Source organism: Sciurus vulgaris (assembly GCF_902686455.1).
Source record: "Sciurus vulgaris genome assembly, chromosome: 11".
Lineage (NCBI taxonomy): Eukaryota > Metazoa > Chordata > Mammalia > Rodentia > Sciuridae > Sciurus > Sciurus vulgaris.
The window spans coordinates 83,639,183-83,661,876 of record NC_136472.1 but is presented as its reverse complement, the minus strand read 5'-3'; the positions used below and the strand labels follow the sequence as shown (position 1 = coordinate 83,661,876).

Sequence of the window (22,694 nt, the reverse complement as noted above, 5' to 3'; positions counted from 1 at the left end):
TTAAAATGGGCAAAATATGTGTATGGCTAACAAGCACATGAAAGATGCCTAACATCATTACTCAGATTAAAACTAAAACCATAATGGAATACCACTTCACACTCACCACAATGGCTATAATTTAAAAATAATGTGTTGAAGGTTGTAGAGAAATTGGAACTTCTTCCAGTGTTATCTCTTAAGCTCTATGAAATTAAGGGAATTTTCATTCTAACTCCTCAGCTTTCCATACATATCCCCAGAATTCAACAAGTGTTGTGTAATAAAGTGGACGCCATGGTTGCACCACTCAGGTCTGAAATTCTTATAACCCCAGCTGCAATGATCATCTGAGGGTTCACAGTTGCATCCCTCTCTGGGAATTGCTCTTAGCTAAAGGAAGATGCTTCACACCTAAGATTATGCCATCATACCCAGTTGCCTACATCCGATGACGGGATTATTCTAAAATTCAAAGGACCTCAATTGCAGACATCTCTAAATAGCCATCCCATCTTCAGAGCGCCCCATGAAAACAAATGAAGCTACTACTGTAACTATATAACACCATTTAACTTCCTATGCCCATCCTACTTCTCTTGATTCCTTCACAGGTATTGATCCCTGAGAAGCCTCCCCAATAAAACTCTGAATGCAAATTTAGATCCTGTGTCTGTTTCCTGGGGAACTCAACTAAGAACAGATGGAAGAAACCAGTCAGGCTTTTCAATTCTCCAATTTTTTTTTGCACCCACATAACCAACAAAATTTTTGCTGGGTTTATCTCTACCTCAGGAAAGACCTTCTGCATAAACCAAGACTGAACCTTTTTAGTCCATGTCTAGAATTATAGCACAGAAAAGAAAATTTTCCTGAGACTGACTACCTCAGGAAGGTTCCTCCTTCTCTGGAATTCCTATTCACCTAGTCCTTATTGCTTTCATGGCTCTCACATATCTTTAAATCTATGACTTTTGTAATTTACCATATTTTTCTGGTTGTTGCAGTGTGTGTCTTGGGCTCCCATGACCTAATAAATCCTGACTAGAAGTGAAAGTCTCTAGACATAGATTTTTACAAATTACGAATGTATGGATTTTTTCCTTATTTAATTGAATTGTGGTCAGAAAAGTTGTTCTGAATTATTCAAATATTTTAAAATTTGCTGAAACTCACTTATGATCAAATTTAATAAAATATTTCATATACTCTTAAAAAGAACGCATTCCCACACTATTGAATGCAATGCCCCTTCAACATTCATGGGATCACACTTATTGTTTTGTTCAAATCTACATCCTTACTGGTTTTTGTCTACTTGTTTCTGAAAGAGTTATAGTAAAATTTCCCACTGCTGTGGTCAACTTTTCTATTTTCCCAAAATTTTGTCCATATTTGCTTTATATACTTTGGATTAATGTTATTAGATGCATAAAGTTTAGAACTGTTGTAACTTCTCATGAATTCAAACTCTTGAAGCTGTCAGTAGTGATTTTCCTTATATGTGGTAATGCAACTGCTTCTACTTTTACCACTTTTAACATACCTACGTCATCCTAGAGTCTCTTGCAAGTCTTTATTGAGATATACACTCTTGTACTAGCTGACAAGTTATTTCTTCCACATAACTCTAACCATTTATTCTGAGATAGTATGAAAATACAGTTGTACTAACATAAAAACATATCACCATTTTATCAATTTCATAATAAAAATAATTATCAAGTATCCCAACATTATAGTTCAAAAAAGCATATAAATATTAAAGTTCTAATTAATTCATTAATAGAAACCAACTCCTTTTTTGGTTGGGAAGACAAAAATATCATACTTAAAACTAAAATAATAGTTAATAAGTAACTTCCAATGGGTATAGGGAAGAATAACAAGATTTTCAGAAATTTTATAATTAAGCATTGTTTAACTTTTCTATTTACTAAAGACCCTACTGTCTACTCCCTGTACAAGACAAAGGCAACATTTTACTAGAAATTTTTCATAGTCTCCTCCCATTCTGCCTTAAGGTCCCCCCTACAGGCATCCCAAATGTAAACATTTACTGTAAAGCTTCTTTATCTGAAGACATTAAACATATATGTTCCTACAATGTGAATTTTGCATGAACTTTTACCCAGAAGTTGATTTTCCAAAATGGAGGTTTTCATAAAAAAACATAAAATGATATCCAGAGAGACATAAAATAATCCACCATGAGACTTGGTAATAATCAAACAAAATCAGTTGTTGCACAAACCTGATGTATACCCATACACATGTGGGGTGGTAAGCATCAAGAAGCAGGCAAAATAACTACATGGGCCCTACTTGCAATATTTGAAATGACTGAAGGAATAAATCACATAAGGTCTAGAGTGCTTATAGTTCCTGGGATTTTAATTCTGTATAACTAAAAATATACAAGTATCATGCTGGGTATCTTGGCACCTAATCTCACTAAATTTCTTATGTATCTTTCTGGTACGGGATAGTAGTAAGAAAAACAGAGATTGCAATTTTGTCAAGCTTGTGGCTTTTCAATTTTCCTATGGAAGCTTCATTAGACTTATATTTACTAAGTCTATATGTTGACTAACATGTACGATAAATTAAGTCCTGTCTCAAGCTCCACTTTCAAGGCAATAGCATCAGCCAGCCAAGTTTTATTGAACGCAACAGTTGTTTCTGTGACCACTGGAGTCTTTGAAGCGCAGCCGCATTTTAGAACGATATTTCTCCAAATATAAAAGTTGCTTGCTGTTAAAAGCTCCACGCCGCTTTTGTCTTATAAACTGTACTGCATCTTCATTTTTCATTCCACTTTCAATTAATGCTAGGGCAACAAGCACTGGAGTTCTCCCAAGACCTGCAACACAGTGAACAGCAATACAACAACCAGGTTCTTCACGAAATTTAATGTTTACAAGACTCAACCAGTCATCAACAATCTGGTTGGATGGTGATGAACCATCATCAAAAGGCCAATCTAGAACCTGGATGCCTTCTTTCTCCACAAGAGCAGTGTCATAAGTTGCTTCACACACTCTTACTATTGTGGTAACTCCATATTTCTTAAGTTCCTCTATAAATCTGTTTAAGGTTGCACTGGTTGGGTTGTGTGTGATAAGAAATCTCATGTTCCTGTATGTGACTTCCACAGGAGCTGGGCGATTCATTGGCGCCATGTTAATCTAGTTTTTTTAAAAAAGTTATGGGAAAAGTTAAGATGTTTGAATACAGTAATGGTGTCAAGAAACTGAAGACTACTCAAAGGTACTCCAGATCAAAGTCTCAGCACTCAAAATATGAAGTTGGGAGTGACAGGAAAGGAAGGAACCTCCTAACAAGCCACAGCAGCTCTTCAAGTCCCTAAAACGGAGTCAACAGAAAGCAAGTGCACGGAGATTTACCCCATCCAGTCAGAACTCTCGTAAAATGCTCAGATGACTTCGGCACTTCTGTGTTCGGGTCACTCGCTCCCACTGGGGCTTCCTGCCGGAGTGGTAATGTCTTTCTACAGTTCACTTGTCCTCATAAAGGTCGTGCTGTGCCTGGCAGTAATCTCCAGGGCCCTTCAGAAACTCCATAAATGCGTGACCAAGAACACCACAGAAAGGAATATGTTTACTCATGAAAGATTGTGGCCTAATCATACAGCCAGTCCCGTGGCGGCGACACAGGCGGCGGCGGCGGCTGCAGGCCCAGGAGCGGTAGTGGGCGTCGCGGGACGGCGGTGGCAGCGGCGGCGACGGCGGGACACCAAGCTCTACCGTGGCCGAGCGGCTCGGAAGAAAAGCCTCGAGAGAGGCAGTGAGCGCGCGCCCAGGCGGCCCTGCGTCACAAGCCCTCCCTTTTATAGCCGGCGCGACGTGCGAACGCCCGCACCAATCGCGGTCGAGCGGACCGAGGGCCAATGAGCGAGGGCGTGGGGCCCGCCCCGCCGCAGACGTCACGGCCGACACGGCTCCGCGAAGCTGTGCGGAAGGGCGAAGCGCACCCTCCCGGCAGAGAAGAATGGCGGGAGGGACGCGGGGCGGGGGGGCGCAGTCTGGAAGAGGCGCAGTCTGGAAGAGGCACAATCTGGAAGTCAAATTGAGTTGAGTACCAGCTGAGAGGATGGATTACAAGGAACACAACATCACATCTGTGATATTGAAAAAAAAAAAAAAATGTTACTGGAATTTATGGGGGAAAATCAGATAAATCCAAATTAAAGGACTGTAATCTTCAAGAGTGTCAACCATGAAAGTTAAGGAAAAGTTGAGGAACTGTTCCAGGTTGAAGGAGATTAAAGAGCTATGACTACTAAGTGTAACATGTAATCCTTTTGCTTAAAAGACATTATTGGGACAATAAGCAAAATTTGAATGGACTCTGGATTATATAGTAGTAATGAATAAATGTTAATTTTCTGATTTTGATGTTTGTTTTAAGCTTTGTAGGAGAATACCCTTATTTGTAAGGCATGTATTGTAAAGTATTCAGGGGTAATGAAAGATACATCCGACACCTGCTCCTATATAGTTCTGAGGAAGGAGTTATTTTTACTACTCTTGAATCTTCTCTGTAAGATTGACATTATTTCAAAATGAAAACTTATCTTTTAACAATAATTTTTAAAAAAGGTCTAGGTCCAATAGAATAAATTGGACATAACTTCCCTATGCTCATATGTGAATACACAACTAGTGTAACTCCACATCATGTACAATCACATAAATTTTAAGTTATACTCCATGTAACTATAATATGTCAAAATGCCTTCTACTGTCATGTATAACTAAAAAGAACAAATTTTCAAAAAGGTCTAGGTCATAGGTAATCAGCTGAAACTATCTTCTCTGGACTCTAGCTCTCATTTTGTGCTTGTCTCTGGAGACTATTTTTTGAAGCTTTACATTTTTAAAATATTTTATCCAACATTATTAACTCCCTTTCCCCAAAATTTCACAATATGGTAGATGGACAGTTGCAACCACAAGCTACCTTTTCCTAAATTTAGCTTGAATTTCCTAAGTATTTCACTGGACACATGCTACTGAGCTAAAGACTTCATTTCCCAAGCTTCCTTTGAAGTGTGGTGTGGTCATGTGATTAAGTTCTGGCCAAAGAGACAAAGTAAGAAGTAGGGGAACTCCTTCCATATCATATCCCTAAAAGAATGCACATGTGCTCTCTAGCCCTCTCCTCTCTTTTGCTTTCGACAGCCATGAAGTGAACAGCTTTGTTCTGCTATGCATGCCCTACCATGATGTACTGCCTCACCATAGGTCCAAAAATCAATGGAACCAACCAACCATGGAAACTGAGCCAAAATAAATCTTTCCTCCTTTTAAGTTACTTGTTTCAAGTCTTTTGTAACAGTAACAGAAATCAAACACAAATGGACTAAGAAAATATGTTATACACACACACACACACACACATACAATGGAGCATTATTCTGCCATAATGAAATTCTGTCAATTGCAGTAAAATGAATGGAAGTGGAAGAGAGTACATTAAGTAAAATAAGCTAAACATGGAAAGACGATACCATATGTTCTCTCTTATATGTTGTGTAGAAGCTAAAAGAATGTAGTAGAATACTAATTACTAGAGATTGGAAAGGGGTGGAAAACAAGAGGTAGGATTGGATCAGTGCATGCTGAATGCATATATGAAAATGTCACACCAAAATCTATTAGTTTGTACAATTAATGCATATCAATCAAAATTTTGAAATTGGGTATGATGGTGCATGCCTGTAGCTCCAAAACAGTAAGAAGGCTGAGGCAGGAGAATGATTTGAGCCCAGTAGTTCAAGGTCATGGTGGGTAACAACAAAATACCATCTCAAAAGTAAATTAAAAAAAAAAAAAAAAGACCAATAAAGTTGAACACATAGTTCACACTGCTTTTCCAGAGTGGCTGCACCAATTTACAACTCCACCAGCAATGTAAAAGTGTGCCTTTTTCCCCACATCCTCGTCAACATCTATTATTGTTTGTATTCTTGATTAATAGCCATTCTAATTGGAGTAAGATGAAATTTTAGAGTTGTTTGATTACATGAATGGTATGAATCTACATCATGTACAACCATAGAAACAAAATGATGTACCCCATTTGTGTACAATGAATCAAAATGCAGTCTGTAAAAAAATTTTTTAAATAATTTAAATAAATAAATACAGCTGAACACAGATGAATAGAAATTATATTTGAAAAAGAGAGAAAAGGGGGTGAAAATAATGAGTAAAACCTCAGAGACCTGTCAGACTATATTGAAAAGTTTGCAATAATCACAGTCCCTAAATGAGGGGAGGACAATATTGAAATAAAAAAAATTTTTTTTTTGGTGCTGGGAATCGAACCCAGGGCCTTGTGCTTGCAAGGCAAGCACTCTACCGACTGAGCTATCTCCCCAGCCCCAGAAATAAATATTTGTGAAATAATAATTCCCAAATTTAGTGAAAGCCAAATATACTAATTTTAAAAATTCAGTAAACTCTACACATAATTAACTTTAAGAAAGTCACACCCAAATATTCATCATAATCAAACTGCTGAAAACCAAAAAAGAAGAAAAACATGAAAGCAGACAGAAAAATAACACATTACAAATAAGGGACAATAATTCAAATGACTGGATTTTTCATCAGAAATCATGGAACCAGAAACTGTAGGCTAAAGTTTTAAAGTACCAAAACACAAAAAGCAAAAACAAAAACAAAACAAAACAAAAAAAAACCTGTCCACCTAGAACTCATATCTCACATACCCAGTAAAAATCGCCTTCAGTAATAAAATCAAAATAAAGGCATTCTCAGATGGTGAAAACTAACAGATTCTGTAGCCACCAAATCTGCTCTGCCCTAAAAAAAAAAGAAAAAAAAAAATGCTGAAGGAAGTTCTTCATACTGAAGAAGAAATACCACTAGAAAAATAACTGGACCTTCGGGAGTGAAGGAAGAACAAAAGAAATAATAAATATCTAGGCAAATATAATAGACCACCTTTTTCCTTTCATTTTTTTAACTGAGTTTTAAAACAAAATTTATAACATTGCCTTTTGGGTTTTCAGTGTTATGTAGTTATAATACACTTTAAGTGGATTCATCACTTATGTATAAGAATACATTCGATTTATATATCCTGCTACTTTGCTGAATTCATTTATTAGTTTTAGAAGTGTTCTGGTGGAAATTTTTGCATCTTCTAAATAAAGAATCATGTCATCTGCAAATAGTGATAGTTTGGGTCCTTCTTTTTCTTATTCTGTATCCCTTTAATTTCTTTCATATGTCTGATTGTTCTGGCTACAGTTTCAAGGATGATGTTGAATAGAAGTGGTGAAAGAGGAATCTCTGTCTTGTTCCACTATTTAGAAGGAATGCTTTCAATTTTTCTCCATTTAGAATGATGGTTGGCCTTGCATTTAGCATATGTAGCTTTTACAATATTGAGGTATGTTCCTACTATCCCTAGTTTTTCTAGTGTTTTGAGCATGAAGGGGTGCTGTATTTTGTTAAATGCTTTTTTTCTACATCTATTGAGAAGATCATATGATTCTTGTCTTAAGTCTATTGATGTGATGAATTATGCTGATTGATTTCCATATATTGAACCAACTTTGCATTCCTGGGATGAACCCACTTGATCATGTACACTACTTTTTAATATTTTTTTTATGAGATTTGCCAGAATTTTATTGAGAATTTTTGTGTCTATGTTCTTCAGGAATATTGGTCTGAAGTTTTCTTTCCTTGATGTGTCTTTGATTTTGTTATCAGGGTGATACTAGCCTCACAGAATGAGTTTGGAAGGGTTCCCTCCTTTTTTATTTCATGGAATAATTTGAGGAGTATTGGTTTTAATTATTCTTTGAAGGTCTTGTAGAACTTGGCCAAGAATTCTTCTGGTCCTGGGCCTTTTCTTGGTTGGTAGGCTTTTGATGCTGTCTTCTATTTCATTGCTTGAAACTGATCTGTCTAAATCGTTTATGTTCTCCTGATTCAGTTTGGATAGATCGTATGTCTCTAGAAAGTTGTCGATGTCTCTGAAATTTTCTATTTTATTTGAGTATAAATTTTCAAAGAAGTTTCTAATTATCTTCTGTATTTCAGTAGTGTTTGTTGTGATATTTCCTTTCTCATCATGAATTTTAGTAATTTGAGTTTTTTCTCTCTTTTACTGTATCAATTTTATTTATTTTTTTCAAAGAACCAACTTTTTGTTTTGTCAGTTTTTTCAATTATTTCTTTTTTTTCCAATTTCATTGATTTCAGCTCTGTTTTTAATTATTTCCTGTCTTCTGCTTCTGGTGCTGATTTTTTCTTCTTTCTCTAGGGTTTTGAGATGTAATGTTAGGTCATTTATTTGTTGACTTTTTATTCTTTTAGTGTATGAGCTCAATGCAATGAACTTTCCTCTTAATACTGCTTCACAGTGTCCCAGAGATTTTGATATGTTGTATTGGTGTTCTCATTTACCTCTAAGTATTTTTTTATTTCCTCCTTGATTTCTTCTACTATGCATTCATCATTCAAGAGCTTATTGTTTCATCTCTAGGTGTTGGAGTAGCTTCTATTTTTTGTTTTATCATTGACTTCCAGCTTCATTCCATTATGATCTGATAGAATGCAGGATAATATTTCTATTTTTTTTGTATTTGCTGATAGTTGCTATGTGGTTTAACATGGTCTATTTTAGAAAAGGATCCATGTGCTGCTGTGAAGAAAATGTGTTTGCTCAATGATGGATGAAATACTCCATATATGTTCATTATGTCTAAATCATTAACTGTATTATTTATTTCTATAATTTCTTTGTTTAGTTTTTGTTTGGAAGATCTATCCAGTGGTGAGAGAAGTGTGTTAAAGTCACCCAGTATTATTGTGTTGTGGTCTATATTATTCTTGAAATTGAGAAGGGTTTGTTTGATGTACATGGATGCTCCATTGTTTGGGGCTTATATATTTATGATTATTATGTCTTGTTTATGTATGATCCCTAAAGCAGTATGAAATGTCCTTCTTTGTCCCTTCTGACTAACTTTGGTTTGAATTCCAGTTTATCTGATATGAGGATAGAAACCCTGCTTTTTTACGCAGTCCATGTGAGTGATTTTTTTTCCTGTCCTTTCACCTTCAGTCTGTGGATATCTTTTCCTAGGAAGTGAGTCTCTTGAAGATAGCATATTGTTGGATCTTATTTTCTAATCCAATCTGCCAATCTTTGTCTTTTGATTGATAAGTTTAGGCCATTTACATTCAAGGTTAGAATTGAGATATGATTTGTATTCCTGGTCATTTTACTTTATTTTTGGTTTTTAACTTGACTTGGTTTCTCCTTTGATTGATCTTTCCTTTAGTGTAGTTTCTTCCTTTGCTATTTTTCCCCTTTTTGTTTTTGCATTTCATCTTTATGGAATATTTTGTTGAGAATGCTCTGTAGTACAGGCTTTCTAGGTGTGAATTCTTTTAACTTTTGTTTATCATGGAAAGTCTTATTTCATCTTCAAATCTGAAGCTTAATTTTGCTAGATATAAAATTCTCAATTGGTATTCATTTTCTTTCAGAAAAGTATATATGTTATTCCAGGACCTCCTGGCATTAGGGGTCTGGGTTGAGAAATCAACTGAAATTTGAATTGGTTTCCTCCTACAAGTAATTTGACTCTTTTTTCTCTCACAGCATTTAAAAGTCTATCCTAATGTATTAATCATTCTCATTATAATGTGCCTTGGTATGGGTCTGCTGTAATTTTGTACACTTAGGGTCCTAAGTGTAGTTGATTTTCCATTTCATTCTTTAGATTTGGGAAATTTTCTGATATTATCTCATGGGAAAGATTGTGCATTCCTTTGGTTTGTTTTTATCTCCACACCTTCATCTATTCCAATAAATCTTAAATTTGGTCTTCTCATGTTATCCCATATTTCTTGGAAGTTCTGCTCATGGATTCTTACCATCTTCTTTGTGTGGTCAACTTTATTTTCAAGTTGTATATATTTTGTCTGCATTATCGGAGGTTCTGTCCTCTAAGTGGTCTAGTCTGTTAGTAACCCTTTCCACTGAATTTTTAATTTGATTTATTTCCTTCATTTTGGGAATTTCTGCTTGATTCCCTTTTATAATCTCTTCTTTTTATTGATCTTTCACTTCCTGTATTTTCTCTCCAATACCATCCTTTATTTCAAAGATCAGTCTAACTATATACCTTCTAAACTCCTCCTCTGACATTTCTTCTACTGGGTTGTCTATGGTTTCTGTTGTTAGAACATCTTGGTTTGTTTGAGGTGCTTTTTTCCCTTATATTTTTCATGTTGTTTTTGTGTCTTCCCATCTAGCAGTATGGATCTGAGGCAGTACAGTTTCTACCCTGTAGTCTTATAGTGTCCCTAAAGGCTTCCAGTACCTCACCTTTAATGGGGAGACCAATATTAACAGCACCCAATGCAAAAATAAACAATCTTAAACCAAATACCTCCTATTAAGGCTTCTACAGTTTTGTCACAATAAACAAATAATGTGTTCAATTGTTGCCTACAATATAAACAGTAAGGTTGCTAAAATGGTTTGTCATTTCAAATGATGGACAATGAGGGAACAGAAGTAGTGTAAGATGTGATATTTATGAAAGCAAGGGAGAGAAGAGAGAAGTAAAAATTTATAGAAAGAGCAAGGGAGATATTAATAGAAGTTGGCTGTTAGTATCAGAGAAGTGAGAAAGAGAATCCAGGGAGCCAGTTCAGTGAGAGAAAAATATATAGATAACTTTTTTAAAGTAAAAATATAAGAATATACAACAAAACTGTAATATATTATTCAGACATCCTATTCCTCTATAAATTAATGCATGAAGAACATTTGGATTCCAGAGGGCAGAGGTGTGAGAGGTCAAAAAAAAAAAAAAAGAGAGAGAGAGAGAGAGAGAGAAAAGTATCAATGGAAAATTAAGTGATTGCTTCTGTTGGCTTTCAAAAATTTTCTGAGTTTCCCTTCTCCACCAATAGGTGGGGTTGTCTGAAGTTTGATGTTAGCTCCAGTTCAGTGGGTGCCAGACCAGTTGGGCCCTCACACCCTTTCACAGTTTTCCCACCTATTGTAGCTGGCCCCTTCTGTCCCTGCACATTTCAGGACTCACTGAGCTGGAAAGAACCTGGTTTTCTCCAATGTCTCCAACCTGTGCTCCCCGCAAGGAACTGCCCCTAGACTCCAGCTTTCCACAGGCTTGCCAGACCCAGACTGACCCACACAAACCCAGATGCAATCTGATGGACTTGGGCTTCAGCTTCCCCAGACTCTGCCATACAGTCCCAAGATCTCAGTGCTGTTTCAACTTGCAGAGAGAAATGCACCATGGATGTGCTACATAAAGGAGCGACCCTGCAAAGAGGCAGTCAGATACCCACTACCCACACTAAGCAGAAAGTCCTCAGGTACAACCAGACCTGCAGATACCCTGACAATATATATCCAGGCTCTGGCCAGTGCCCCGAGATGGCAGTGGCTGCATGTAACCAAACCTATGAGTACTGTGACAGTGGACTTCCAAGCAGCAGCAGGCAGTGGGCAGCAGGTGATCCACTGGCAGCCTGTAGGTAATACAGATGGGTGAATGTTGGACGGCCAACGATGGGCAGGCAAGAGGCAGGCAAAGGGGCAAATGGCAGATGATAGGCGATGGTCAGCAAGTGATCCACATTCGAAAGGCAGGGGACATACTGACAGATGGCAGGTGATCACACGGGACGAATGGTGGGTAAACAGCAGGGGATCCATGGGCATCAAGAGCTGCCTCACAGAGAAACAGCATTTCCTCTGCTAGAATCCTGAGTCACAGAGTAACAAGGAATGCAGCCTCCCTCTAGGTTCACCATCTTGGATCTCCTCTGTTCTGAGCTTTTGAGGTCAACAGCATACCCTACCTATGTGATGTCTATACATATAGCCCTCTAGAAAAATACAGGGTTGGGGTAAAATTATGAATTATCATGCACAGTCAAGCACTTAGAAAATATTTATTATGACATTGATTCATTATAGATGAAAAAAATGAAATTTCTTACATAAAGTCACAAAGGGAGTGGCAGGGTTGGGTCAGCAGTCCCTCAGCAGCCAGATGAACTTGGTTCTGTTGCCAGTGCCTATGGCAATGGGGTCCAGTCCTTGGAACCATTCAGGCACTTTCATTGCCACCGGAGACAAGTTCTAGGAATGTGCAGTGATGGAAAAAAGGCAGGAGGGGAGAACCGGCCAACTTGAATTCAATAAGGGGTTAATTATCTACTGAAAGCATGGAACCTGAACAGTAATTTTTTTCCTCTGAGATTAAAATATGTAGTTCCAAAATCACTCCAAACATGTAAAAGATTTAAATGTTCTCCAGGAAACACAGGTCAAAGTAAGTTTTATACAAGCAACCGGGAGCCATGCAGGAACTCGTTCAGGTGCCACAAGTTGCTCTTGCCCATGTTGGACAGGCGCCTCTGGCACTGTTTGCAACGCTGATACTTCTTGCACTGGTCCAAGAGGAACAGCTTGTCAGAAGCCCTGAGGAAAAGAAGAGGAGAGGAGAGTGAAACCAGTGTTTAGTTGTTGTTCTACAAAACTCTGGAGTTACTGCCTGCAGCTCAAACCCTGTCCAGGCTTTCCCTGCTTACAAACTGCCACTGTCTTCTCTTCAGTAAATCTAAGCCCCTGACTTGGTGCCTTCACAGCAACAGTCTGCCTGACCCTCCCCCCCAGCTACGCCCACCCAAATCCACTGAGAACACAGCACCCAAGGTCACACAACCAGCAAAGGGTAACTCCAAAGCCTCTATGTTTGCTGTTTTGCCACATGGATGCATCTCTCCTTCCTAGGCTCCTGGAGACAGGAGAGACAGCATTTGCGAGAAAGATCAGGCCATTAAGCTGCTGGTTAACAGCACCGGCTGAGCATTAAGAATACGCTTAATTAAATATCTCAGGAAGCCAGAGTTTCTAGAGCGTTAAGGGCAGGACAGAAAGTGGAGACAAATAGGGGGACAAAATCGGCTGGCATCAGAGCAGAGAGGAAGGAGCAGCAGTGACAGATCTTCTGCCTTGACAATTCTCAGTTATGCAAGCCAGTCCCTAGTTGTTCCCCTGCCCCATCAACACAACAAAGGTAGAATTCTGTACAACCCAGAGCATGACAGGCAGCCCTAAAAGGAGAAAGTGTGGACGGCCTTGGAAGTGGGTAAGGGAGACCTACCTTGCTTGCCTTGTAACAGGACAGATAGCACGTGCTGACTGCATGCATGTGAACTGTGTTTTTGCCTTTGCTTTTGATTTTTACATCAACCACTTCCTTCTTCCAATCTGATGCCTGCATCAGTCCCTGCCCACAAATTGGCTTAGGTTCTCAGAAAACAAGTCTGCTCCACCATTTCCCAGGAGCCAACTGGCCAGCCTACCACTCAAGATTATTTCCTATATATCCTTTATCACTGTGTTGACTAAGCATTTTTCCTAAATCCAAACAAAATCTCCCCACTGTTAGTCTCACTGCCTTTTACTTGCCTTCCTACAACACTGAAAAAATTGACTTGAACTCTCCAATTCCCCTTCCCTTCCTCTTCTCTAGACCAAGCAACTCCATTTCTCCTCTGGCACCTATTTTCCACTCATACTTTCATAGGCTTATAATATGTGTTTCCCACATTAGAAAAACAGGTGAGAAATGCCTTACAAGAAAATCTAAAAGAAAAAGTTACAAATCAAGATCATTGTAACAAAATTTATCCATGATAAAAATGAATCGACAATTGGCAATTTAAACTATTATTTTCATATATTTGGAGTTGGTTTTAATAATTTAATGGTATAGACTTGGTCTGTTTCATCAAATTTCTCATTCTGTGAAATCCTACCTTACATTTTTGAAGGTTTAATTTCTAAGTGTAATTATTTCCCATCTCCTTATTTAATCCCTAAAACTCCTCTGTTAGCTTGGTCAGGCAAATATTTACTTTCCCATTTTACACATAAGAAAAAATAAGACAAAAAGATTATCTACCTATCCAAAGTTAGTGCTAATTATTAAAGCCAGAGCAAGAACCCAGATTCCCTAACTTAAATTATAAATACATCACTGGAGAGGGGGTTAGCTTCATAAAAGACATCTCGTCTTTCCAACTGTCAATCTTACCCACAACCCCTTGATTCTGCTCCTAAATGACCATTTCATAAGCATTGGAAGTGTTCAGGTCAGAAACTCACTCTTTCGGCTTTCAATTAGTTTTTTCCAAAAAGAATTCCCACCATCTTCCACAAATAGAAAAATGAAGCCACCCTAATCAGAGTCACAGATTAGGGCAGAGTCGGTAAACACATGACTTACAGTACAGCAACTTCCAGTCCCTTGTTCACAGCAGACATTTCAAATCAATCACAGCACCATTTCCCACTGAACACAGACTTGCTTTCTCCATTAAATCTTGTAGTCAACCACCACTAATCAACTAGAATTGATGCTTGAAACCTGCCATCCCAGGATTAGAGGAAAATAAATAAGGAATGAGGGAATTTTCTTCAAAGAGAACTTCTGGATCCAATCAGGTTTTACCGCTCAAAAGACTTTTCCTCCAGGTCCTTCTCCTTCTTTATTGCAATGCTATTTTCCCAGTCCTCCTGCAAGCATTGGTTGATTTTGTTCACTCTCTCCAGCTCTGCAGTTCTGTCTGCCAAATACCTGAAAAGAAAAGAGCAGTCTGACTCCATTGGTATTATTCGAAAGAACAAGCATTAACCCTGGGCACCCCGTTCCTTTCATGTCAAATCAAACAGAAAACTTTCTAGTTTTGTTCACTGTGCTTTGAAATATATACTGAGAGGCATGGACACTATAAAAGCATAGTGAAACTCCTGGCTGTCAAATATTATGAGTCTAGGATCTTTCATCTTCAATAGTAGTCTAAATTAGCAAGGTTGAGACCTTTTTTGCAATTTAACACCTTTGGTCTTTAAAGTCATTAATTTCCTTTGAAGCTAATTTAACTCATCTGAAGAATCATACTAAATGGGTTTCTTATACTATGTTTCTCTGCTTTTATTCCAACTTCCTCAGCTGTCAGTAATCATCCTCCTGGTTGCTACAGGCATTTTGCAAGACAAAGGCATACAAATCAAGGTCTAGAAAGGGATAAAGAAACAAAAGTGACTACAGCAAGAGAAAAGGAAATAGAGAAAATATCAAACGCTGTGAAGAAAGCAGGGAAGGAAAAGGAGTGTGATTAAAGCAGTGATTGCCCTGCAATCTCTCTTAAAGTTTCACTGATCCTAGAGTTGCATCTCCACCACCGGTCTCCAAATACACTGCCACTATTGTTGTGAGCCTGGTTCAAACTATGTATGTGTGCCTATTTCTTGCCAAAAGGAAACTTTTACTGTCAGTTCTCTTTAAAGTTTGGAAGGAATGTCACTGAATGTGACTGCTGACCACCTACTTAGAAGAGCCTTGTGTTGGGGTGGCTATAGCCACTAGGTGTCAGGATCCTCCACTGAAAACAAGCACTGTCCTCTGGTTCACTTTTTCCTAGAACAGCACAGACACTTTTTTTTATCTAACAAGCATTAATTGCACAGTTATTGTGTGGCTGAAGATCAAATGACAAAATATAAAGTGCGAATATCCTTCAATAGTGGGAGTTCACTGAATGAACGGAACCTTCCTTTTCTTTTCATAGTTCTTTTTAATTATGGTTTTGAAAGAAATCACCATCTTAACCAGTTATAAGCTATTCGGTGTTAAATATATTCAGACTGTTACACACCCATCACCAGAACTCTTGTCAGCCTGCAAAACTGAAATGTCATATCGTTCAATTCATTTATCCTTCCTCATAATACAATATTTGCTCGTTTGTGACAGCTTATTTTACTTAGCATAATGTTCTCAAAATTTATGCACACTGTATATCTCTCAGAATTTTCTCCCTTTAGGTTTGTATTCAAAAATGACTGAAAACGGAATCTTCAAAAGATATAAGCACATCATACTGATAGCAGCACTATTCACAATAGACCCAAGAAACAGATGTTAATGTCACAGAGGAAAAAACAAAATGTGACATGTACATAAAAAGGACTATCTGCCATCCAAAAATGAATGAAATCCTGTCATTTGTGGCTGTTGCCACAAGATGGAATTAAAGGACATCGCATAGAAGAGACTGGGTGGGGAGGAAGGGGCGACAAAGAGAGGTTATATAATATGTACCAATACATAAAGAGGAAAAATTAGTTCTGCTGTTCTATAGCAAGGTTACTATAGTATAAAACAATTTAGGTACATTTCAAAATAACTTTAAGTCTTCCAATTATACCAATGATAAATGTTTGAGACAGAAACACTAATAATCCTGATTTGATCATTACACTTTATATACATGTATTGAATTACTGTACTGTATCCCAAAAATATGTACAATTTATATATCAGTTAAAATCAGCTTAATTATATCTCAGTGAAGTTTTTGAAAAAATAAAGAGAAATTCGTCAGGAAAGCCATGGCTTCCCCTCAGGCATGTTTATGCTTTCACTAATCTTGGGCTGCAACCAACTTTCCCTCCTCCCCCAACCATCAAAATGCCTGCAGAGCCTTTTAGGATTATTATATTATAATCCTTTAATCTGCAAGCAGTGTAACTTATGATTTCAAAATCATGAAATCTGTTGAAAATAAAATAGCATGTGGGGGAAAAACTAGAGTAAAAAGGAATATTTAATGTAGAACTGTTATAATAGCAAAATATAAGAAACAAAATGAATGTTCATCAATAGTGCAAATGTTAAATTATATTATGTCTAGTGCATCCATTGGAGAAATGTAAATTAAAGCATGAGATACCACTGCACACCTATTAAAACAGCTAAAATTAAAAAGACTGATCATACCAAGTGCTGGCAAGGATGGGGAGGAACTAGAACTATCATACACTATTGGTTGAGATTAGAAAATAGTACAATGTGGAAAGCATTTTGAATTTCTTTAAAAGTTAAATATGTACCTGTGATGTGTCAGCCATGCCATGCTACAACTAGGCATCTACCCAAGACAGAAGGAACTATATGTCCATACAAAGACTTACACTCAAACGTTCAGAGTAGCTTTGTTCTTAATTACCAAAAACTAGAAATAATCCAAATGTCCATTAACAGACGAATGAATAAACAAAGTATGTTATATAGGTGCAATGGAATATTCCCCAGCAACAAAAAGAATAGAGACATTGTTATACACAAAAAACAAAATGACTCACATTGAAAAAAGTCAGACCCCCCCCCAAAAAAGTACACTGTATGGTTCCATTTATATGAAACCCTAGGAAATGCAAACTAACTTATAATAACAGAAGGCAGAGATTAGTGGTTGCTTGAAGATAGGGTTTGGGGGAGGGACAAGGGAGGAATTATAAAGGGCTGAAAGAAGCTTTCTGGGATGAAGGATATGTATATTATCTTGACTGTGGTGACCCTTTCATGGGTGGGTACATGCGTACATCAAAACTTAAAGTGGTACACTTTAAGCACATACAGTTTATTGTATGTCAATAAAGTTGCTTTTGAAAAAAGGAATAAAGAAAAAGTCACTAGGAAAGCTATGCCTTCCCTCAGGCATGTTTATTCATTTACTAACCTTAGTCTGCAACCATCTCTCCCCACCACCACCACCAAAACGCCTGCAGAGCTTTTTAGGATTATTATATTATAATCCTTTAAGCTGCAAGCAGTGTAATTTGTAATTTCAAAGCCATGAAATCTGTTGAAAATAAAATAGTATGCTCAGGGAGAAAAAAATAGAGTAAATTTTATAAACTCTCCAAATTGTGACACAGGAGGTAAAGTCAAAGTCGTGGGCATAATCTCACCCCACGGGAATTTCCAATTACTTATGTAATAGAAAGCAGAGTGCCATCTCTTCACCCCACTGCACTCTGTCCTACTGTCCCCTCTCAACAGCCACACCACTGCATCACCACCCTACAGGAACTGAGAGTCTACTACAGCTTTCTCCACAACCACTTTTATACTTTATCTTGTGAAAAGCTTTTAACACCTCTATAAAAGGTACAATGTTCAGAATCAGAGTTTAAGTTCTAAAATAAGTAAAATGAGTAAATAACTATCGGTGGGGAGCCAGAACTACAGAAGACCCCAAATAAGATCATTTCCACTGATTTAAGATAATATAATAGAGAATAATTATGTCAATTTATAATCCAGAGAAAAAAAGCTCTTCTTTTCCTTTTCTTATAATAGCAATAACTACCATTGAGGGAGTACTTGGGCTGAGTCAGACACTATGCTATTTACAAGAATTATTTAATTTAACCTTCAACCACCTAAAGATACTTGTATTATTCCCAATTGATAAGGAAATCAACATCTTCAGAAGTATGCAATCTGCCCAATATCACACAACTAGTAAAATGGTAAAATCATACCAACCAATCAGAATAGATACTGGAAGTGATCTGGAGGTCCCAGTATTCATCATTTAGCATGTGGGCAGCATGGGTACACTTGTAGGGTTTGGGGGAACCGCTATCAAATAAGTGTGAAAATATACAATATTTTAGCAAATATGTAGGTATACACTGCCCTGGGAATACACAATGTTTATCCTACAGTGGTCTTTACTCCAGAAGTCATGTCTTTAACCACTCCCACCCCTCTCTGTCAACAATCAAATCCCACCCTTATCACCAAAACTCCATCTATTCATGTTTGTATGTCTGGCCCTACATGGTGTAGACCATAAGAGATACGAGCACTGTCCCAATGACCACTTATAAAGTTTACAAAAATTTAATAAAGTCACTTTTGTTTTCTTTTTATAAATACAACTGACTTCTGAGAGTGGATTCCTTTGGACAGAGACTTTTTGGAACTCCTGACACCTTGACAATTCTGACTAAACAAGAATCTAAGAACTACTGAACATCTACAAAAAAGAAACTAGAGTTCTCTGTAGCAATCTGGGTGAGTGGGAAGTCAGAGATTATGGATGATAGAAAGGCTAGGGAGGAACCATGGAGATGTTGTAAGACTGAGAGCCAAACAGGACCTTTAAAAATTCTCCACTGGTGCAGTGACCAATTGGGCATTTTAAGAAATGGGATGCCTGATGTTTGAACTGAAAGGTATGTGCACTGATACGGTATAAGTCCTCCTCAGCCTACCCCGCCACCTTCAACACACCCTCATAATGGGGAGGGAGGTTAGTGGAAGTTGAGCAAGGCCCCCTTCCAAGTGTCATGTCTGGATTTGCTTGAGCACAACACCACACTTGAGGCTCACATGGTACTTCCAATGGATAGTGCTGGAAGGGACAACCCTTTTAAGAAGTTGAAAAATATGAGGAGAGAACTGAAGGGAGAAGTGAAATTGAGAGATTGAGAGAGGGCTTTTAAAGTTATTTACTTAATAGCATTTTCTTCACAGGATGGGTTGTAAGGATAAAATTAGCTGAAGCATGTAGTGAACTTAGCACAGTGTCTTTCACAATTAACTCCTCAATATGTTAGCTATTATTCTTACTTTTCTGCTGTTGTTGAGAGAGGAGGAAGGGGGAGGAGGAAAAATAAGAACTGGAAAGGAGAGGAAAAGATTCAGGGTCTCCTTACTCTTTCTTTGTCCTCTGAAGCATCTCCAAGTCCCGCCTCTGATCCCCCAGTTGCTGCAGAATGGCGTTCCTCTTCTGGTTAGCAGCTGCCTCCAGCTGGTGCTTCATGTAATCCTGTTCTTGTTTTCGCTTTTGCACCAGCCAGTCAGGCTTTTTCTTACCAAAAATGGGCTCAGAGGAGTCAGGTTCAAACACAGGTAACTGAGAGGGTCTGTTCTTTATCTGAAATGGGAACAAACATATGCAGATTATAATTCTATCAGGGAATAAACTTTATGCACAACTCTGTAATATGGTAAAATACCAATACCTTACAGGAAGGTTCAAACCCACCAACTGTGTAAGAGTATACATAATATTATAGTATTTATGTATTTTATGCTATTGAAGCACTATATAGTTTTTAAATAATAATAATACGTGGCCCTTACCTGAGCATCCAAAGCTTTCTTGTAACACAGTGTTTCTTCCATTTTATCTTTTAAATATTTAGCTCTTTGTGCAGCAAGTCTGATATTTAAGAACAGGAAATGGTGGGAGCAGTTTTAGAGTCTTTAACAATACAGATTTACATCATTGAAACATGTTAAGTATTAATATTGAGGCATTGTAAATAAAAATTGTTGTTTCATTCTGGAGATTTCATCTTAAGAAACAAAAAGTAGTTCAAATCCATAGGCTAGTGGGCAGCATGTAAACACAGGACAGATAGGCTAGTTATATGCAAATGACTGACCATATTGTCCAAATACTACTGAAACAGCAGGCCCCCGCAATCCACACCGCCCTGCCAATTCTTTAAAAATCTAGAAAAGAAAGCAGTAAAGGACTATTCACCTATCAAATGATGTATTGTAAGAATCCTTTTTAAGGAAAGTAATCCCTATTGTAAATATGATTCATTATGTGCAATCTTCAGTAAACACATATGATCTATTAAGTGAATACAATGAAACATTTAAGTAACGTTTATAGTATTACACTTTTTCAGTAGGTCGCTCTTCTGACTTTAGTAGCAGAAATATAGGCCCTCCTTAGACACACATGAACTCCATATTCCTAACCCTATCCCAGGCCTCAGGTAATCTAATTAAGACCAATCCGATTCTCTTTCCTGAAAGTTTGGAATTGACACTAACATTCTCAAGTCTGAGCTGAAAAGAAAGACTATATCAATGAAGGATCTGTGTGTAAGCAAAGAGAAAGTCACTCCACAGGGCTTTTCAGTCCCTGATTCCAGTCCCTCCTGGGTCCCTATACATTTCTGCCCTCAGGTTCCATGGGATACCCTAGTACTGGGGAATCACAAAACGTACAAAATGATATTCTATAATAACTATAGATTGGCAATCATTACTATAATCATAATTATGACTCTTTCATTATTCTAATTAGAAAACCACCTAATTCTAATGATGGTATTGGTTGCTAACTTGGTTAGTTTGTTGCTCATTTGGTTTCAGTAGTGCTAATAAAACTATCAATGCTGGTTCAATCTCACATAAAAATTCACACAGAAATTCCAAATACATTTTTCAGAGCATGTCTGGCTAGACTTACTCCTCTGTGAGCTGCACTTGTTCTAGGTGGTCCATCAACTCTCTGTTTTGTCTTTGCTTTATTTCCTTTTCCCGTCTGTTAGTCATTTGTCTCAGGAGACATTGGGAATATTCCTCTTGCTTAACAGCATTAATCTCAGGACTAAGTGGCCGTTTATCAAAGAGGAAGGATTTCTAGAATGAAAGAAAAGCAATGTATTCATACTAGAATACAGAAAAATAAAATTAACAATTCAGAAGAATAAAACCAATGAGGGACCAGGGTTGTGGTTCAGTGGCAGAGCACTTGCCTGGCACATGTGGAACACTGGGTTTGATTCTCCGCACCCATAAAAATAAAAAAATGAAATAAAGGAATTGTGTCCAACGAAAAATATATTAAAAAATCAGTGAGAAAGTGTATCTTAATTTCTAATATATCAGCTAACATGGAAGGAACCCACATAACAACATTAGCACATTCAAGAATGAAGCTGAGCTAATTGAGCTCAGAGCCCCATTTCTGATACAGAGAAGAAAAAGAGTACCATAGAGTGGTTCCTGAGCTAGTCCTTAGAAAATACAGAGGGAAGGAAAAAAGGAATTCTGAGCACCTTTAAAGGCATGAGCAAGCAGACAGAGGAGGTGAAAAGAGAGACCACCAAGTATCTACTAGGGGCCCAGCCACTCTAGACACTTAAGATCCGACAATGACCAAGATCAGAGATCCTCATCCAGCCTGCATTCAGGGGCAGGAGACAAGTAAACAGTTTATCGGATCGTTTAAGGTAGTAGTAATGAGTGCTATAAAGCCCTTATCCTAGCAAGCAACTAGGTGGGAACAGGATTTGATCAGTTGGTTACTAGGAAAGGCTTTTCCTTGTAGAAGACTGAATTGCTTCCACTGTAAAAGGAAGTGGGACTTGTGTCCCATAAAGAAGAAACAGCTAGTGCGAAAACACCAGATGGAAACAAGCGAGGCATGTTCAATGAGCAGAAGGGGGGGCTATGTGGCCAAGGCACAGTGAGCAAGAAGTAGAAGTAGGCGAGTAGTGTTGGAGGAAGGCAGGGACATCTGGCAGGGTCTGACAGAGCAAAGCAAGTTCAGACTGCATTTCAATTCAGTAGGATCCATTAAAGGAATCACACAGAAGAGAGGTATGTTTGGGTTAAGAATTTTAAAAGATCGTTTTGGCTGCTGTGTGGAGAACAGATGGTAGGAGAGCAAGATGCAAGACATGAGTCTCAAGAGAGACTGATTGAATAAGCTGAACCTTACGATGTGTCTTTGACTAGGGTGGTAACCTTGAAGATGAACAGATTTGTGTTCTATGTTTTTTCTTTAAAGAAAAGAGGTTTGTTTAGCTCACGGTTTTGAAGGCAGGAAGTCCAAATGGCAGAGTTTCTGGCTCTGGCATGTCCTACCTGGCTATTTCACCTCGTGGTGGGAGGGACCATATGACAACACAGGAGCCAGAGAGCAACTCAGAGGTCAGCCTAACTCTCTTACCACAACGTGTTCATATGAGAATTAGCTCAA

The 22,694-nt window shown here is 37.9% G+C and overlaps 3 protein-coding genes across 4 annotated transcripts in view; all 3 read right to left on the bottom strand.

Moving 5' to 3' along the window:
* Nucleotides 1-1,730: 1,730 nt before the first annotated feature.
* LOC306640895 (protein tyrosine phosphatase type IVA 1-like) lies at nt 1,731-3,460 on the bottom strand. The gene has a single exon (XM_079105630.1). The coding sequence runs from the start codon at nt 3,159-3,161 to the stop codon at nt 2,640-2,642; it is 522 nt and encodes a 173-aa protein (XP_078961756.1). The 5' UTR covers nt 3,162-3,460; the 3' UTR covers nt 1,731-2,639.
* Nucleotides 3,461-3,488: 28 nt separating this feature from the next.
* LOC306640902 (uncharacterized protein) lies at nt 3,489-4,029 on the bottom strand. The gene has a single exon (XM_079105637.1). The coding sequence runs from the start codon at nt 3,627-3,629 to the stop codon at nt 3,498-3,500; it is 132 nt and encodes a 43-aa protein (XP_078961763.1). The 5' UTR covers nt 3,630-4,029; the 3' UTR covers nt 3,489-3,497.
* Nucleotides 4,030-11,929: 7,900 nt separating this feature from the next.
* CCDC81 (coiled-coil domain containing 81) overlaps nt 11,930-22,694 on the bottom strand; it is a 55,608-nt gene continuing 44,843 nt past the window's right edge. For both annotated transcript variants that reach the window (XM_079105585.1, XM_079105586.1), the window contains 5 exons: nt 21,177-21,349; nt 20,048-20,126; nt 19,618-19,838; nt 14,555-14,680; nt 11,930-12,516 (listed from right to left, as the gene is read on the bottom strand). In XM_079105585.1, coding sequence (XP_078961711.1) covers nt 12,375-12,516; nt 14,555-14,680; nt 19,618-19,838; nt 20,048-20,126; nt 21,177-21,349 — 741 coding nt within the window. In that variant the 3' untranslated portion in view covers nt 11,930-12,374. The remainder of the gene's footprint in view (nt 12,517-14,554; nt 14,681-19,617; nt 19,839-20,047; nt 20,127-21,176; nt 21,350-22,694) is intronic.

Coding starts and splice junctions, on each gene's coding strand:
- LOC306640895 (XM_079105630.1), bottom strand. CDS start 3,161: ATGGCGCCAATGAATCGCCCAGCTCCTGTGGAAGTCACATACAGGAAC.
- LOC306640902 (XM_079105637.1), bottom strand. CDS start 3,629: ATGATTAGGCCACAATCTTTCATGAGTAAACATATTCCTTTCTGTGGT.